We start from the raw sequence: 19,825 nt of genomic DNA, 5'->3' as shown, positions 1-19,825 counted from the left end.
TATTGTTTGTCTTTGAATTCCAGCATGTCTTTAGTAGTTTAATGCCAGAAGCATTTTCAATAAATGTAAGTGTCAAAGGAAGGGAAACTTAGAGTAGCTCACTCTAAGTCTGTTTTTCAGTGTGAATGTGTTTTGTTGTGTTTTGTTTTCTTTGCCAAATTATTGTTGGTGGTTTTGCTGTAAATTTTGAAATGTAAACTTTAAATTAAACCCAAATATCTGATCATTGTAAAAGTAAAGATGAAACTAGTCTGCACACTGACAGGTCTAAATAGTTTATTATGGTACATGGGGAGAGACAGCCACATAATAGGACATTGACCATGATCCAGCTTGGCGAAGCTAATGTTTTTGTATCCTGATGATATTTCCTTGGAACATAACTGGGCCAGAAAGAAACAAATCCTGTGTATAGTGGAAACATGATGATTGAATGAGTGAGAACATTCCACATAAATACCCATTACCCAGTTTTTTTAAGACAGTGTCTATAAGAAGAGGGTTGCCAAATTTGATGGGAGCAACTTTGCTGGCCAAATGCTACTGTGCTGCACTTTGTTTATTTTTATTTGAAGAACTAATAAAAGTCTCCAGTTTGCAGCTATCAACAAACTTGGTCAAATGTACTTTTGTGGTATTGGCTTGGCTGTTTGCAAATTAAATGCCAAATAATAGAAGGCCTAGCACAGATCCTTGTGGTACTCCACTAGTTACAATTTTAAGTTCAGACAGAATACCAGCAACATTCACATCCTGGGATCTGTTGGATAGCAATTTGCAACTCAATGGAAAACACAGGGGTTTACTTTAACTGTATCTAATTTTGCGATTATACTAGTGTGAGAAAAGTGCCAAAAGTCTTGGCCAAATTCATATATGTGTGCATTGAACAACCACTGTCCAGAGCCTCTGTAACCTTTTCATAAAAATTTACTAGGTTCCTGTGACAGGACCTGTCTCTATAAAGTCAAATTGAATGGGGTACAGATCAGTTAAGTTGCCTATGTCTGCATAAATGAGTTCTGCTATGATGTGTTCCATAGCTTTAAATATAAGGCTTATGAGATTGATGTGCCTGTAATAACTACTTTATTATCTTTTCCTGTCTCTCATCCTCTCTTCATGTGTCTGGGAGAGGATACACTGTATCAGTTCAGCAGCTCTTCTATCTTCGCTCTCTCTCTTAATTGCCATGACACTTAAGTTCTGACCCTGTCAGCTCCCTTGCCTCTCTGTACTTTGGTGTTTTTCTTCTTTGACCTGACATCTGTTGCCATCTTTCATATTGAGTGCAACTACACACATATCCCACCCAGTTGAAGAGTTTTATGTATCAATCACATTAGACTGCATGCAGTGTAAGGGCTAGTTACTCAGTGGTGTAAAACTTGGCTCTAGATGAGATGGTCACATTGAGTAACGTCACCAAGCAATGAGCATGGATATTTGCAGGAATAAAGTGGCTTGGGGATCCAGACTACTCCTTTCTACACCAGAGATGCATGCTAATGGGGTCTATGGGCCTCTACTTGCCAGTGTGTGACTGCCATAAAACTCAGCAGCCCTGGGTCAATAAGCTACTGGCTGGCTGGCTGGCTGGTCTCCAATTGTTAAGGCTGAGTTACCTGGGATAGCTCTGTTGAGTGAAAGCTGGATGTAAAAGCAATGAACCTACCAAACATGAACTAAGAATTGCAATACCTGGTACTGATTCACTGACAGGATGCAACCTGGAAGTGGATGACATGATTGTAAGGAAGAGGCTGGACATCATTTGTATCCTTTGTGGTAAGGAAGAGCCTTCTGAAGACTGTGAGTGATAGCATCAGAGTTAGTGATATATTCATGGCAATCAGGCTTTGGTGCAAAGATAGAGCAGTAATCATAATCTCAGCCTATGTCTCAGAGCAGGGATGTGTTAGTTAAGAAAAGAATGTTTTCAGGCAGCAGTTGAAGGACCTACTAGATAAAGCAAGACAACATGAGTCAGTGTTGATAATGAGGGACCTGAATGCTCATACAGGGAAAGAAATAGCAAGTTATGCATGATCCACAGAGGTAGCAAAACAGGAATAAAGAAGGAGACACTATTCTAGACTTCTATCTGACAAATAGTTTGATGGTGGCCAACATGTAGTTCAGTAAGAGAGATAGTCACAATTTCACATATAAAAATGGCCACCATGCAACTCAGGTTGATTTCCTCCTAGGAAGGAAATGACACCGGGATAGAATCAGAGATTGTAAATCATCCCCAGCAAAACAATAAGGCCACAGCATAAACCAGTGGTGGCTACAATCAGCTGTAAGCAGTATTCAGTGAAGGCTGTAATGTCTACAGAGGCTAGACTGAAGACCTGGAAGTTGACCGCAGCAAAAGCACAACAATTCAAGGAAAAATACTCAGGGCTCTAGCTCCTGAGGAAGGCAAGGAAACTGGTGAAAGGGAAGAAGAATGGCAACATCTCAAATCAACATTTGTGAACACTATAGAAAAGATGTGCTTCTGGGCCAGGAATGGAAATAATGTACATAAGGAAGGCTGGTGATGGAATGCAGAAGCCACGAAGTTGTCAAAAGAAAGAAACAAGGAGTATGCATAAAGTGGAAACTAGAATACATGGATCAGGCTAAGAAAGAATACTGTTTGACTAAAAAAGAGACTAGGAGAACCAGAGAGCAGTTGCAATAAAAAAGAAAAGGATCAGAGGCGCTACTACCAAGTTCATGAACGTGCGTCAACACACGACACAAAGAAACTCTATCAAACTGAAAGGCAAAGAGAGAAAGATAAAGATAGTCATCAGACACCCTTCATACAGGATGACATCTACAACCTGTTCACTGGTCCACAGGACATCAAAGGCAAGTGAATGTAGCACTTCCCGCAGCTTCTGAATAATAATAAAAAAAAACACATAAGCTGTACTTCACAGACAAAGCCTACTGTGAAAGAAGCAGAAGAGCCCACACTAGAATAAATGAAAACAGCACTAAAGAAAATGCAGTCAGGGAAAGCAGCAGGCTCAGATGAGATCAAAGCAAATATGACCAAGATGTGGGCTGAGTTGGAGAGAAATGGCTTCAGAGTGTACTGACAGTATGTGGAGAGAAACACATATTCCAGATGACTGGAGAACAAGCATTTTAGTGCCAGTGTACAAGAACAAAGATGACATTTGCAATTATAGGCAGTACAGAGGTATCAAACTCATGTCACACTGCATAAAAGTGCTAGAAAGAGTGACTGATAATTGAATACACAGAGTAGTAGAAAGTAAGATGCAGCATACCTAATCTGATGGCTGCAGTGAAACAGATATTTGAGAAGAAGATGGAGATGACAAGAGTCCAACTGGGCTTTCCTAGACTTGCAGAAAGCATATGGCGTGGTCCCAAGAAAGCTGATTAGGGCAGTCCTGTGATGGTTTGAAGTCCTAGAAATATTGGTAGAATTACTGCAAGCTACTTACAAGTACCCAATACCATAAGCATGAACAGTGTTTATCCTCACAGAAGGGATTTCATTGGGGGGGGTGAATAAGGGTTCAGCACTGAGCCCACTATTGTTCATACTGGAGGAAGACTACAAAGCAAAGAGGTTAGATGAGGCAAATCAACAAAGCTGCTGTAAGTAGATGACATGGCATTACAAGCAGACCCTTAAAAAGGACTTCAGCAAATAATAGGGAAATGGAATATGAAACTGAAGGTACACAGGATACAACTGAGTACAGACAAGACAGTTGACTGGACGGCAAATGGAAGAAATCATAAAAAGCTTAAATGGTGATAGAAATGAAAATAGCGTAAGGTGTTAACAGCATCAGTAATTTGGGAAGAGTGATTGAGGAGAGGGGAAGTCTAAATAATGAGGTCAAAGCTAGAATGAGAGGAACTGCAGCCATATTACAAAAAGTCAGGAGTAGTGTGTGAAAGAAAAATGCTAATGAAGCTCGAAAGTAAGGAGTACAGGTCAATGAAGTGACCAGTGCTACTGTATGGCACAGAAACCTGGGCAGTGAAGCAGAGCACTTGAGAAAGATAAAGGTTATGGAAAAGAAAGGCCAGTGAAAGGTAATAGGATGACAACCATGAGACAGATGAAGATACAAGGATATCAGAGCAGAAGCCAAAGTATTTCAAATTGCAGAGATAGTCAAGCAGAACAGAATATAGTGGTTCAGGCACATGTGCAGGAAAGCAGAATAGAATATGGTGTGGACGATTTAGGGGAGACAGGAAGGCAACAGGAAATAAATGCATCTAGCAATGACATGGACAGAATGCATGCTGGAAGATCTGCAACAGTCAGACATGACTGCTGAAGACAGGTAGGGGAGTGGTATTGAACAGACAGAGAGAGATAGTAACATCTGACATTTACCCTGACTCTGTGTAGAAAATGGAAAAAGGAGGTGATGATTGATAATGGCGTATCTCACTCGTGTATTATTTCTGCACATCCTAAATCCAAACACTTCAAAGTCCCCTAGCCTTCTGTCACTGTATCATGATCCTGCCATCTGAGAAATGCCCATTCATCCATTCCTACATCACTATTTGTCTCTCTGCCCAGTTTCTTTTAGTTTGTTGTGATATACCTTTCCAGCACAGCATTACTCACATGTGTTCTTAAAGTGATAAGATGGCACCAGTCCTTGTATGGAACGTGTCTGTCTACCATGTCTCTCATCATCCTTCTGGCAGTCTAAGCTTCTCTCATTTGTCCTGTGTCATAGCCACTCACTATATGCCCTCATTCTGTTTTTCATGTTCATGCTAGCTGCTGATACAGGTAGCACTTGTCAGAATTATACCTCCACTCTCCACTCCAAGCACTTATGTGCAACCTTCCTTGACCTACTAGCTGCCAAGTCAGCTGTCTCTTCTGAGCATGATAGCATGCATCCACCCCTCACCCTTGGTGATCACTTTGGTCACCTCTGCCAATTGAGTCTAAACCCTGAGACTGCTTTCACTGAAGTAGTTCTCTACTTTCCCTCTTGACTAAACTCTCAGTCACCTTTGTGACTTAGAATTCGGTCATCAAAACCTCCTTCTTTGTCCACACCCACACTGGCTATCATCTCCTTCACTTCAATCTCCAGGACACCCCACCTCGTATCTGTAACCTCTCCCTGACTTACTACCTTCCCAAACAATACCCGTTGCCTATCCTCTTAGTGGTGTATCTAATCTCATACCCTCACTTCTGTACTTTTTCTTCAACACTTCTTCACTATGCTATCTCTTTTGCCCTCTACTTCTTTAATACCTGTTGTCAATATCTGTAACATTTTAACTATTTAATTGACAGGCTCATGCATATAACTTCAAATTACATCACTGCTTTTCTCCTTCTCTTCAGATGTTCTCTTCTCCTATGTCTGATTTTCATAACTCTTATTGCTCACTTCAAAACAGAGTGGTATAATCCTTGCATTCCCCAACCCAAATGTTGTATTTGAGCATCGCAGCCTTCAAACAGGACCCATTTAACTTAATCTTCATACGGCTGTCCAATGGTATATTAAGACTCTGTGTACTGACATATACTAATCAATGACTGAACAAATATCTTATTTTATTTGATGCATAGGTTATACCATAGCTGTAAATCTTTTCTCCCTGAGCTCCACTGAAGGAGGGCCACAACTCTGTAGGCCAACACAGTAATCAAAATATATCTATATATATATAAATCTATACATCTATATATCTACCTGCATGTGTGTGTGTGTGTGTGTGTGTGTGTGTGTGTGTGTGTGTGTATACACATACACACCTGCATATACACCTGCATATACACATACAAACACATCTATATAGAGATGTATATAAGCAAATCCCTCTTCACCCAAGACTGGACTAGACAGTCAAGAGGAGGCGGTAAACACTTGCACCACACCACACTCACCACATAGTCCCTCAAAACCTACATCACCAAAACACACACATAGAAACACAAAACACACACCTACATTCATGGAGGCTCTCAATAAAAGTCTGCAAAAGCAACCGAGACCTCCAAAGCAGAAACGCAAGCAACCTCCACCCCCCACAATGCAACCCAATTGACACATAGCCCACAAACTCAGCGTGCCACTCAACCAAAGCCCATAAGGCATAACAATATACCTGACACTCTAGTCATAGGTGACTCTATAGTCAGGCACACTGATGTTCCACTCACCAGGCTAAACAAGGAGAAAGTTACTGCCAGCTGCCTGTCGGGTGCCAGGATCCATCACATAATGCACGCACTCAGGTCACTCCACAACAATTACAAATATGACTCTGTCATTGTCCATGTTGGTGTGAATGACCTGAGACATACCTCCCTGGATTACATAAAAAGAGACATGGAGGAACTCTCCAATCTTGTAGCCCAGGCAGGTATGACCCTAGCCCTGAGTAGCATCCTGCCATCACTCAGAATGATACCGCAGTACAAGGACAAAATGATTGACTTAAACAATTGGCTAAGCTTCTGGTGTCATTCTAAGGGGATCCAGTATCTGTCTGCTTGGGATGACATGATCAACAGACCACGATGCTTTGCCAGAGATGGCCTGCACCTGTCACGCTTGGGATTCTGGATACTGGCTAAGGATCTTGCCATACCTATAGTGCCTTTTTTAGGCAAGGTTCAAATGATAAATTCACCACCGTAACAGGTACAAGCAAGCAAAATGTGAGGGTAATGCTACTCAATGCTAGAAGTCTAAACCTCAAAATGCACTAATTTGAGGCACTCCTTAAAATGGAGAACATCGACCTCTGTGCTGTGACAGAGACCTGGTTCAAGGCTCCAGAGAGCATCCCTGCATTGCCAGGCTATAAGTCACACCACACCTTTTGGCCACCTAACCTGGACCAAAACACTAAAGGTGGAGGCGTGCCCATATTCATTAAGGATATCCACATCTCCAGGCTAGTTGTTCAGCATAATGCATCCAAGATTATCCAAGTGCAACTAACTCTGGGCAAGACCAGAATCCAAACTTTAGCTTGCAACAGATCCCCCACCCTGCCCTAGGATTCCCAGTCCTCATTTCTTGATACACTGGAAAATATTAGGGTACAACCCAACACCTTAATAATGGGCAATTTCAGCTACCCCACCATTAACTGGGAAAACTACTTGTGTACTCTTTTGCGCAGCGTTTTCTGGAATTCATAAATTCCAATGCCTTAGATCAACTTATCCACACCTCCACCATGGGCAGCAATATCCTAGACCTGGTCATTATCAAAATGGGCGAACAGTGTTCCACACCAGAGGTCAATTCCTCGTTGGTCACATCCGACCACAAGCTAATCACCCTAGACATCCACATCCCACCCCTATCCCCCATTAGTGAAACCACCATTAAAAATGTCTTCAAAGCCAACTTCATGCTTCTTAAGACAGAAGAGGCAAACGTCAAGACACCCATGCAGATGGACAATAAAGGTACGACTGCTGAATCCTACACAAATGCACTTTATAAGCACTTACACGAGTGCATGGATCATGCTATCTCTAACAGAATCAAGATGCAATCCTCCAAATAAAGGAAGCCAATCTGGTGGTCCCCTGCCATAAACAAACTCTACAACAGAAGAAAGAAACTGTTGCAAAAAAGAATAAAATCCCATGATTGGAGGAACTCCCTGGTCAGCTTCAGTAAGAAGCTGAGATCCCTCAAAAAATCCCCCAAAGCTAGTTACGAAAACAAAATCACCACTGATTCTAAAGACAACCACAAATCATTCTATAGCTATGTCAAGAATCTCAATGGCAACACTCAGATCTGCTCTGAGTTGCAGCACAATGGCACTTAATATACAGAACCAACAGACTCTGGACTCCACCCAGTTTGGATTTGTAAAAGGGAGAACATGTCTTCTAAACCTGATAAACTTCTTTGAAGCAATCACCAAAGCCGTAGACGAAGGTAAGGTAGTTCACACAACCTATGTAGATCTCGCCAAGGCTTTCAACACCATCCCACACTCTGGAATTATAGATAAACTGACTAAACTTGGTATAAATCCCTGTCACAAGATGGGTTGCCAACTGGCTCACTGACAGAATCCACACTGTGAAAGTAGCAGACTCCAAATCTGACTTCAGACCAGTGACATGTGGAGTAGCATAGGGTTCAGTCCTGGGTCCTCTCCTGTTTCTCTACTTCTCTAAAGTACAGGCTAACACTGAAGGTCTTCGGCTAATGAAGTTTGCAGATGACTGCAAACTAGGAGCCATAATCGAAACTCCTAACGATGTGGACATCCTACAAAAGGGCCTCACTGAGACAGATGCCTAGTGTCAAAGCCATGGCCTCAAGCTCAATGCCAAAAAGTAAATTGTCATCCTCTTTAGTAAAAATTCTGTACCAATGAACTACCACATAGGTGGTAGTCTACTTAACACTGAAAGTGTGATAAGAGACCTTGGGACACAGGTGGACAGTAGTCTCTCCTTTGATAATCACATTTCCACAGTAGTCAGGAAATCCTTCTATGTGGCACATCTCATCAAAAAAGATTTCTCATCCAGGAAAAAAAGAGGTCATTGTTCCCCTGTACTCGTCGCTCATTAGACCCATTATAGAGTACAACGCCCCTTTTGGCATGTACCTCACAAGACATCTGCAACAACTGTAAAGGCTACAGAAATACCTCACAAAGAGGATTACTGACCTCAAACAGATGCCCTATGCAGACCATCTGAAGAAACTCCAGCTTTACTCCATCGCATATCGCCTACTCAGAGGTGATCTCTGCCTAACAAACAAAGCTATGTCAAACTCAGAGCTGTTGGACATGCTCCACTTAAAGAAATCCCAATCCCTTTGAGCTACATGCTCTAGGAACCTAAACCCTGTCACCTCAATAAACAGAACATGCTGGAGGGATAGGTTCCTGTCCCAGAGACTTCCCATAATCTGGAACAAACCACCTATCTATGTCAAACAAAGCTCCTCATTAGCACTGTTCAAGAAAAATATTGATGATTGGATGGGAAAAGGAAACTCACCCCAGGGATCACTTCTGTGGCTCTGCTCGACTGTGGCACAGGAAAATAATTTTTTGGGTGGCAAAAGCCAGTGTACCTTTTTGGCTAGGCTTATATAGGGCCTAGGGCCAATAGCCTAGTACCTACCTAGTAATCTGTAAATAGATAGATATAAGGGATGTCATTAGAAAAAAAAACAGGAACTGTAATTTCAGTATTCAGAGTTCTGGTCTCATATGTGGGGAAATAAGTGACAGTAAATTATATATATATATATATATATATATATATATATATATATATATATATATATATATATATATATATATACATAGATATAGATATAACAAACAATATCAATATATGGTTTTCATACTTTTTTTTCAATTGATTTGCAATCAAAGTGCATAAGGATGATGAAAAACTGGTTGAGCTTGTGCAATCACATTAGAGGTGCCCCATTTTCTGTTTCATATTAAAGCTCATTCCATAATTTTGGGAGGATTCAGCAGGTAGGGATTAGACTATTCTGCTTTGCAGGAACAGTGTTAAAGTAACTCTTGAAGTTTTGACAGGTAGTGATTTAATGATAAGAGATGTGCTGATGTGAGGTTTGATAAGTTTTACCTGGAGTAATTGTCATATAAGTTTTAATATAACTAACAGATGGAGAGAGAGAGAGAGAGAGAGACAGAGAGACAGAGAGAGAGAGAGAGAGAGAGAGAGAGAGAGAGAGTAATGGGGCAGCGAATGTTGTATGTAATGTAATTATTATAATCTGTTACATATCTAATTATTATTTTTTTTTGCATGTTTTTGATCCCCCTCAGATTGCATGTTTACCAGCCTGGTCCTAGAACCCAATGTCCACACTGGTTCTACCAGTAACTCTACAACCCCTCTGGATTTACCCCATTATTCCTGGAGTTGGTCATGGATCCTGAAAGTGTACTGGGGTTGACTCATCTTTGCTTCCATCTGTTTTTTTTTTTTTATAATCTACCTGCTTCCACTCCCCACTTCCAGCATCAAGGGCAAATCCCCCTCTTTGGACCAGCTTCCCCTTAGTTAGTGTATCACTGAGTTTACTTACACCTTGGACAGTCAAACCTATCCCTTCTCTCCTGCTTTATCAGGTTCCCGAATCACTAGTTGAACCCATGTTGGCTAGGCCATTGTAAGAGCTTTTTCACTCTGCACTACCTTTCTAATTATTTCTGATCTTAAGGCACTGCTGATGTCATTAATGGGTACATAGTAATGCTATGAATACATAGCTAGAAGAGAAATGTTTGTTGGGTTATTGGGCCATATCAGTCCATTTGTATGATTTTTTTCTTGTATAAAAGGTAGGCTTTTCCTAAGCATGGTAGATTCATTAGCATTTCAAGACCATGCACATTGTTCTAGGTATCAGATTTGCTAGAGTAAAAAGGGACTTGGCTTATTTTCTTGTGTAGAAGATGTCTGGAATTTTAGTAGAGACTCTCAATGTGAATCACTCCAAGGTAGGCCCTTATTCATAGGTTCATAGGTTCATAGGTAGGTACTAGGCTATCGGCCCAAGGGCCTACATAAGCCTTGCCAACAAGGTTCCCTGGCTTACGCCACCCAAGAAAGTTATTTTCCTGTGCCACTGTTGAGCAGAGACACAGGCAGTTCATGGAGATGAACTCCCATTTAAGATTGCTCAAAATACCTTGAGTTTTAAGCTTTAGTACGATGAACATGGACCAGTTATAATGAGTTCTGAGTGGAGGACAGGTTCAATCGGAGCATACAGGAGCTTTCTGTAGTTTGGGATTTTTTATTCAAATGCTAGAGCAAACTACTCATGGATGTGTCTTTTGTTGGTGTGCATATATTTATTTTTTTTGAAAATTACTATGTGACTTTGGATACAGCAGTTTGTGAGCTGAATCAAAACTATACTGGGTCCTGTGTCTTAAAATGGCTGCATTCTATATATACAAATATATATAAATGTTTCATTGAGTAAAGGTTATTATTTTTATTTTTTATTTTTGGTGACAAAAATCTTGTTAAACAGCCATGGTGTGTGTATGTTATATATAATAATAATAAGAAGAAAATTTTGCACTAGCTTTGCAAAACTGAAAGACCTACTGAGATGCTATTAAAAGGATTAAAATGAAGGCCAGTATCATAAACTGGCAGAGACTATTGCCAGTCATGTACTAGGATATACAGAACCAAGAGCAACAACTTTTCAGGGAAACCATAACCAGTAAAACATATCAATTTGCTTGTCGGGTACTAGAAGTGGTGGATTTAAATGTGAAATACAAGTTTGTCTGTGGATTTAACAGGGCTCTTAAGATGTAGATAAACCTGGAGGTTCCAGGCAGCTAATTATGTGCAGTACCATCAGAAAATGAACTACATGTTGGGTTGTTTTGAAAGACTTTAAAAATTAAGCTGATCTAGAGACTCTCAAAATGTTGAGTGATGAAAAGTCAAAAAAAAAAAAAAAAAAAAGACCGAAAACACAGGAGAACAAATCTCGAAAATCACTCTTGACTTAAAGAATTTTTTTGTGTGTGGCAGGGTGTGGCGCAAGCCCCCCCACACCCTCAGACTTATATATACCACTTCTTAGATTACCATACCTCAGAGAAAAGGGAATGTCCCAAGAAATGACGTCTTGGACTTAATATATGTAACTCCATTCTTTTGGCCATTCAGCCTTCTTGTTTTGAGTCCCAACATTTCAAATGGTTACCTGATTGGCTTGTTGGCCCTAATAGTACATTTTTGTTTAAGTTGTCAGTGAAACTATTAATATAAAGTCTTTACATACTTCAGTCCCACATGATGTTGATTTAGAATAGGTGAGTAACATATTGATTAATGATATGGAAGTTTTTTGTTATAAAAGAATAAAGTGATTTTTGATTATGGACGGCAAGTGTCAGATAATTTCATTTTGTTTGATAATCATTGAGCAGAACAGGGGTTTTGTTATGGGTGCAGCAATTGCACCAAATTATGCCATTTATATTTTATTCTTTTGGGAAAATGAACTTTATGCAATGCATTTTTATATAACTCTCCATTTTTAAAATATTAATTTTATTGTCATTTTCGTCAAGAACGTTTTTTAATGATAAGGGGAAATAAATGTCCAGTAACCTTTCCACAGTGTTTGCAATGAATTATTTGTGTCGAAATTAGGAAATGCTTACTAGAACTGGTTTGTCTTCTGAAATACAAGCACTGGCATTTTATAATTGGACATTTAATTCCATAAAAATGGCTAAGAGGTGAATAATTTGATTTAAAGTATGACTTAAACTTGGAATTTGAGCCAGTAGTGAATAGAAAGTAGAAAATATCTATTCTTGCAGTGGATCAACTCAAATGGGTTCAGACAAATAATTTATGTAACTGGGCATTTCAGAGTGACAGTATAATATTTGTTTGCAAAACCGAAAAGTTACTATCTAACAAAGTCTGTAAATAAATGCAATGCCCAGAAGTCATCATCAGCTGAAATGGTACGCTTCTAATGTGCAACATGGGTGCACATTGCTAAAAAGTGTTTAATTAGTAAGGCTTAACCAAAAAAAAATATATAATTTGAATCAGTATGCTAGTAATGAAAATATGAATACAGTGTGTATATAAACAATAGGACTTCTAACCAATATTCTGTTAATGAAAATGTGCCAATCTAATTGTGATATAGTAACTTTTAGAATAGTAGATCGGCATATTATCTGTGCACCACTACTATGTAAACGAAATATACATTATTGATAGCCGAAAAGGAATTGGAGAGGCTTATAAGTTTTAGGAGCAAGACTTCAGTTGTTAAGAAATCTTATGTCTTTAGGCATAAAACAAATCACAAGAGAAAAGAGGAGCTAGCCTGATGATTGTTGAGATTGGAAAAATTATTCAAAAAAAATGTAGAAATGCAAAGTCTGTTGTGTAAAATGTTGCATCCTTTAGTTTTGGTACGTAGTATAACATATGATGTTATAACAAGTCAAAATGTCCACCATCTGAAGTCTTGCTGAAATTGTATGAGGAAGGAGCCCAGTCAAATAATACAATATCAGACTATATCCTAGTTAAAATGGAGGATGGGGGTGGAACATCAGCCTGACACTTTGTCAAAAATACACAGCCCAGAGAAAGAGAATAGGATAGGTATAGAAATCTCAAGATGAACTAAAATCTGCCTTGAATGAAAGGAACAGAAGACCATCTGTGTTATTAGAAACCTGTGACTGAATCTTATCAGGAACCCCACATTTATTAAGCTAGTTAAAGAGGAGAGGGCAGTTGCTGAAATGCAAGTACCCTTGGTCCATGATAAGGACAAGAAGATTCCGTTAATTAAAGAAATGGCAGGTGCCTGTGTGAAAACACACAGGGAGAGACCCATAACAGCAAATAGTCAAAGAAAAGAAAAGGAAACTGGCTAGGGTCTTAGGGTTCCTCTGTAAAGTTAAAAGAAAAGGCTAGTCAAGAGCAAGAGTCTCTGCAGCATGTTGTTAAAGAAGCAGGAATTACCGAGGATAATGAGAATGAAATGACAAAACTAAAAATAGAAGAAGGTCACTGACAAGAGTTGCCTTCTGTACTGCAAGGAATAGGTGAAAAACACTATACTTTCATAACAATGTACTTACTGCAAATGGATGATCAGATTGTCCCCATCTCTAAACTTGCTCAACAGTCCTACTTGCATACTTCTGCAGTTTATGACTATGAATGCTATGATTTTTTTTTCTGTTTATCTGTTTGGCTGCCCTGTCTTGCAACTGAAACTTAAATGACTGAAGATTATAAGAATAACATCAAAATCCTAAAATCATAATAATCAGGTTGTAACATATCATACTGGGAAGTTTAGAATTCTCCATCTAAGGTATGGTATGAGATGTATATGCTATATATTTCATTATTTCCACTGGCATAGGTATCAGTCTCCCCTTATTCTCATACTTGCTTGTTTGCTATATTTAAAAGCTTTATTTAATGTGTGTGTGTGTATATGTGTGTGTGTGTGTGTGTGTGTGTGTGTGTGTGTGTGTGTGTGTGTGTGTGTGTGTGTGTGTGTGTGCGTGCGTGCGTGCGTGTGTGTGTGTGTGTGTGTGTGTGTGTGCATGCGTGTGTGTGTGTTTGTGTGTGTGTGTATATATATATATATATATATATATATATATATATATATATATATATATATATACAGAATGTCAGGAAGGGAAATTGTCATGTCTATTCACCCCCCATGCATCATCTAACTTATGTGTGCTAGCCCTAACCATAACACCACCCTGCCTCTAACACTAACCCTACTCATTATGTAACTAAAAAACATTTCCCCTAAGATTTCCTACACAAGACAAAAGAAAACAGCATTCAGGTAAACCCTAACTCTAACTCTCACCCACGAACACTTGCATAATTACAACTGCAATAACAGAATCTTGCACATCTCCACAACTACCACTTTATCATTCAAAGATTAATTTTCCTGGATACTCCTCCTTGCCTACAATGTACAAAACCACATTCAGCATATGTGATTCACTCAAATGAGCATTCACTTATTTGTGCATTATCTATTTTTAGTTCCCATAAAACCTTTCTATCAAATGTGATTCTACATTTTGAGTTACAACCATATGTGTAGATGGATGTAGCTATGCATCAATTTATGTATCATTGTGTGCAGTCTTTATTTTTCTGTCACCTTGGGGAAATTGGTGTGGGGTTATTTCTCCAACAGATATCTACTATGTTGCAGTCAAATTTAATTTGGTCTGAGAGTGTGCCATTTATTTATTTATTTATCAGAATAAAGCACTATTATTAAAACCCTATTATTAAAACGTTTTTGAGAAACATCTTAAATTTCATGAAAGTAGATTTTTAATGAATGATTATATTTTATATAGGATAGTGTGCTGCAGTTTATTGTCTTTTTTTAAATTTTGATAATGAACACTGTATGTTTAAGGTTTAAGCAATGTAATAATAGGGTCCAATTAGACAAATGCAATGAATGGCTAATGGTGTTTTTAAAAACAAAATGTTCACATAGTAGATGTACTCTGATGAAGGCTATAGTGGTGAGCCGAAAACGCTTAATGTGTTTAGGTTCATAGGTTCATAGGCAGGTACTAGGCTACCGGCCCAAGGGCCTACATAAGCCTAGCCAGCAAGGTTCCATGGCTTACGCCACCCAAGAAAGTTATTTTCCTGTGCCTCCATCGAGCAGAGACACAGAAGTGATCTCCGGGGTGCATTTCCTATTTCCCATCCACTCATCAAGATTTTTCTTGAAGAGTGCTAATGAAGAACTTTGCTTGACATAGATGGGTAGCTTGTTCTAGAGTATAGGAAGTCTCTGGGACAGGAATCTATCCTTCCAGCATGTCCTGTTTATTGTGGTGACCAAGTTTAAGTCCCTAGAGCATGTAGCTCGGAGGGACTGGGATTTTTTTAGGTGTAGCATGTCCAACAGCACTGGGTTTGACATATATGTTCTATTGCTGCCTGGATCTGTCATTGTTTTCATTTTGTGGAACTTGGACATTTTCATGGGGGTGTTTGGACATTTACAGGTTTTCTTAAAACAGTGTTTACGCCTTTTGTACCCAAGGGATCACCTTGGAGTAAACAACATGCTACGGGGTAAAGCTGGAGTTTTTTGAGGCGGTCAGTGTAGGGCATTTGTTTGAGGCCAGTAATCCTCTTTGTGAGGTACTTCTGTGGCCTTTCCAGCTGCTGCAGATGTCTTGTGAGGTACATTCCAAAAGGGGTGCTGTACTCTATAATGGGTCTAATAAGTGTCGAGTAGAGGGGAACAATGACCTCTTTTTTCCTGGATGAGAACCCTTTTATGATGAGGTGTGCCATGTAGAAGGACTTCATGACTACTGTGTTAATGTGACTATCAAAGGAGAGACTACTGTCCACCTAGGTCCCATGGTCTCTTATCACGCATTCAGTGTTAAGTAGATTGCTGCCTATGTGGTAGTTCATGGCTACAGAGTTTTTGGCATTGAGCTTGAGGCCATGGCTCTGACACCAAGCATCTGTCTCAGTGAGGCCCTTCTGTAGGATGTCCACATCATTTGGGGTCTTCACTTTGGCTCCTAGTTTGCAGTCATCTGTGAGCTTCATTAGCCAGAGGCCTTCTGTGTTAGCCTGTACTTCAGAGAAGTAGATACCAAACAGGAGAGGTCCTAGGACTGAACCCTGTGGTACTCCACTTATCACTGCTTTGAGGTCAGATTTGAAGTCTGGAACTTTTACAGTGTGGGTTCTGTCAGTGAGACAGTTGGTAACCCATCTTGTGATGTAGGGATTTATACCTACTTTAGTGAGTTTAGCTATAATTCTAGAATGGGGGATGGTGTTGAAAGCCTTGGCCAGGTCAAGATAGGCTGTGTGAACCACTTTACCCTCATCCACGGCTTTGGTCACTGCCTCAAAGAAGTCAATCAGGTTCAGGAGGCATGATCTGCCTTTCACAAACCCGAACTGGGTGGGATCCAGAGTTTGGAGTTTACCAATGTCTTTGTTTATGAGTTCCATGATGATTCATTCCATTGCCTTGCAGACCAGGCTTGTTAGGCAAATAGGTCAATAGTTCCCAGGATCAGTGTTGGCACCCCCTTTGTGGAGTGGGATAACTGTTGCTGTGTGCCATTCAGTGGGCACAAAGCCTGATGCAAGGCTATTATTGAACATGGTGATTAACTGGGGAGCCAGTTCGTTCTGACATTCGTGTAAAATGCAGCCTAGGATGTTGTCTGGTCCCATGGATGCTGTGTTTTTGGCTTTAGAGAGTGCAGATTTTACCTACATAGTTGTGATTACAGGGACTCTGCATTCTTCCTGTATATATATGGGCCATTTAGGGGGTGAGAGGGGGGTAAAGTTAGCACTGAACCTATCTGCCGGAATGTTGGCAATATCAGTTGGTTCTGTAATTTTTGTGCCTTTGTGCTGTAACTCAGAGCAGATCTGGGTGTTTAATAAATAGGAAATTTTGATATATGTTCTATTGCTGCCTGGATCTGTCATTGTTTTCATTTTGTGGAACTTGGACATTTTCATGGGGTGTTTGGACATTTACAGGTTTTCTTAAAACAGTGTTTATGCCTTTTGTACCCAAATAAATGTACTTTGAATATAACTGTGAAACTTCTACAATGCTATGAGAAATATTTAAGTATCAAGTTCAAGTACGTTTTAAGAAATATGTAGGGATTTTTTATAGTTCTTTTTTCATTGTTTATATTAATTTGTGTTAGTAATTATAAAATCATAATAGATTAAGAAAATGTTAACAAAAGTTTGACAGTAATGTGCACGGTTAACAAAAGTGCAGTTAGCAGATGGAATACAGACGTTTTTGTAATCTTATATAGATTATGCAATCTGTAAATGTACAGACTGCAATAACACTTAATGCATATGTGCTTCAATTTATATAGTGCGTCAGCGTGGTTAAGATCAGCCATTATCTATAAAGTTTTGACACCCACAAGCCTCAGTCAGGCGTACAGTTAGCTTTTTTGTAAGCTACTGAATTGTTTCACATTAAGGGTTCATTAGGGCAAAGAGTTTGTTGATGCATATTTTTATCAAACCACCAAGGCCATTTCTTTAGAAAAGGAGTACTTGTATGTTTATGGAAGTATATTTATACATTTATAATATCTATTTTCCCATGGGCTTTAATGTCTTGGGTTGAACCATTTTTTTCTTCTATTCCCAGATTTCAGCAGTACTCTGGTTTCTTGTAGATGCAGGAAATATTTTATTTAAAATGACTTTATTTTTACTAGTTGGTTGCATAAAGGTATATTCCTCCATTAATCGTAATCACTTTAACAGACAAATCTTTTAAAAGATCTATATTTCTGCATATTTAATTCTAATGTTCATTGTTGTGTTGTGTAACTTTTGTTTTTCCTCTCGGCAATTGTTAATTGGAAATATTCCCAAAGTGGTTCAAACTATAATGTAAATAAATTGCATGAAATAAATTAAAAGGCAAATTTGTTTATAACTATGTAATTTGAAATACCTTTATCATTTGGAAACTCCACCATTCTCCAATGCATTTTTTTTCTAATACTGCCTTGGAGATTACTATCAGACTAACAAACTAAAGACTAAAAGAATATTGTCTTGATTCTGTCTCTTACAGGAGACAACATTTGCTACCCTGAAATTATCACTTTTTTCAAGGTGATACCACTGAGGTTTGCCAGTGGTCTGCAGAGTACAAACACAACACTTTATACTCTTTGAGAGTTACCTTAACAAACTTCCATGCTTTCTACCCCTACAATGCCTTGTGTTCCTTTTTTTCTTTCTCCATGGTAGTTCTGATATGCAACTATGTATGCACATCAGTGACCATCCCATCTCTTTTTCTGATAACAATGCTCTTCCCTTGGTTACTTTGTAAAGAGATGAACAAAAATATATGATTAATTTTGGGGAAGCATCCTTTACCTCCAAATGCAATGAAGTAAAAGTTGATTATATTAAGTGCACATTGTGTGTGTGTGTGTGTGTGTGTGTGTGTGTGTGTGTGTGTGTGTGTGTGTGTGTGTGTGTGTGTGTGTGTGTGTGTGTGTGTGCCTGTGAATGGGGAAGGGGATAAAAAAAAAACTGCAACCTTCAGAAAGCATTTTGTGATTTGCTTAATTTTATTCCGTTTCTGACATACCTTACCCCACTGCCTGCTAATCATCAGTTTCATTTCCTGGTCAATCATTTGATTTGTTCACCATCACCTTGATGAAGATTATATGAGAAGGCCCATTTTTAAGGCAGTCATCAGTGGTAGTTTGTATCATGCCTTTAAATCCAGACAGACTTGGCTTAGGGCTAGGGAAGGGGATGTGCATTGGGCTGACAGAGAAGTTCTTTTACTCTTATAAAGTCTGGTTCCTTCAAGACAGACTCACCTGAGCCACAAACTACAGGAGGTGGTTTCCCTGTTCACCATTAGATAAAATTGCACCCACACAATGTGATCCTTTGAGTGCATGCAAACCTCTCCTTCCTCCTAGCAGAGTTAAGCAAGTCACACATCTTCACTGCTTTCCCTGATGCCTGCCTCCAAAAGTGCCATGGCCACTAATCAAACCCAGATCACCTGGATCACAATCAGGGTTCCATCACTTTGTGCCATGGAGCCAGGCTAAACATTTTGTAATTTTATTTCTGAAACAGTTTGCCTCTGAGAAAGCTACTTTTGGCAGGTGAGTTTCTCCTGAATAGAGTGCTGTTGAATCTCACTTTTGCAAAATAACATAGAAATGTTTATGCTTAATAGCTGCAAAACTACATTGAACATTAAATCATATTATTAATGAGGACTGACTGAGCCAATATAAACTTTTATGCAACTATACACATCTTTGCTATTATTCTCCCTTTATTCAGGTTCTATGTGAAATATGCCTTATTTAACTGGATGTTATTTTGTCATTTTTCTTTAAATGAATAAATATGAAAATTTTATATAAATGATGCTAGCATAATTAATGTGAATAAACTTTTTTTATGTCCAGACAGAACTGTGAAGAAGCCTACCATAATTATTTCTGTTCCGCCACAAGATAATACACCTGCAGTTGCTGTGACACTTGTCTGCCTGGTATATGATCTTCCTCCACACACTCTAATATCTTGGAATGTTTCTGGAAAAGAAATGGCAGGAAAGATGAGTTCTGGAATGATTACTATAGATGGAGACTACATAGTCATGAGTGAGCTAAAAATACCGACAGAAATTTGGAACAAAAAGAC

At 39.1% G+C, this 19,825-nt stretch overlaps 1 protein-coding gene across 1 annotated transcript in view; it reads left to right on the top strand.

Moving 5' to 3' along the window:
- Positions 1-19,825, top strand: part of LOC122808333 (immunoglobulin kappa light chain-like) — a 108,665-nt gene that overhangs the window by 12,140 nt on the left and 76,700 nt on the right. Inside the window, exon 3 of the mRNA XM_044079299.1 lies at positions 19,588-19,825. This exon is cut by the window's right edge and continues 62 nt beyond it. Coding sequence (XP_043935234.1) covers positions 19,588-19,825 — 238 coding nt within the window. The remainder of the gene's footprint in view (positions 1-19,587) is intronic.

The sequence above is a fragment of the Protopterus annectens genome, chromosome 8.part0, assembly GCF_019279795.1.
Source record: "Protopterus annectens isolate FY-2018-M chromosome 8.part0, PAN1.0, whole genome shotgun sequence".
Taxonomy (NCBI): domain Eukaryota; kingdom Metazoa; phylum Chordata; order Ceratodontiformes; family Protopteridae; genus Protopterus; species Protopterus annectens.
This window is presented reverse-complemented; position numbering and strand designations above follow the sequence as displayed.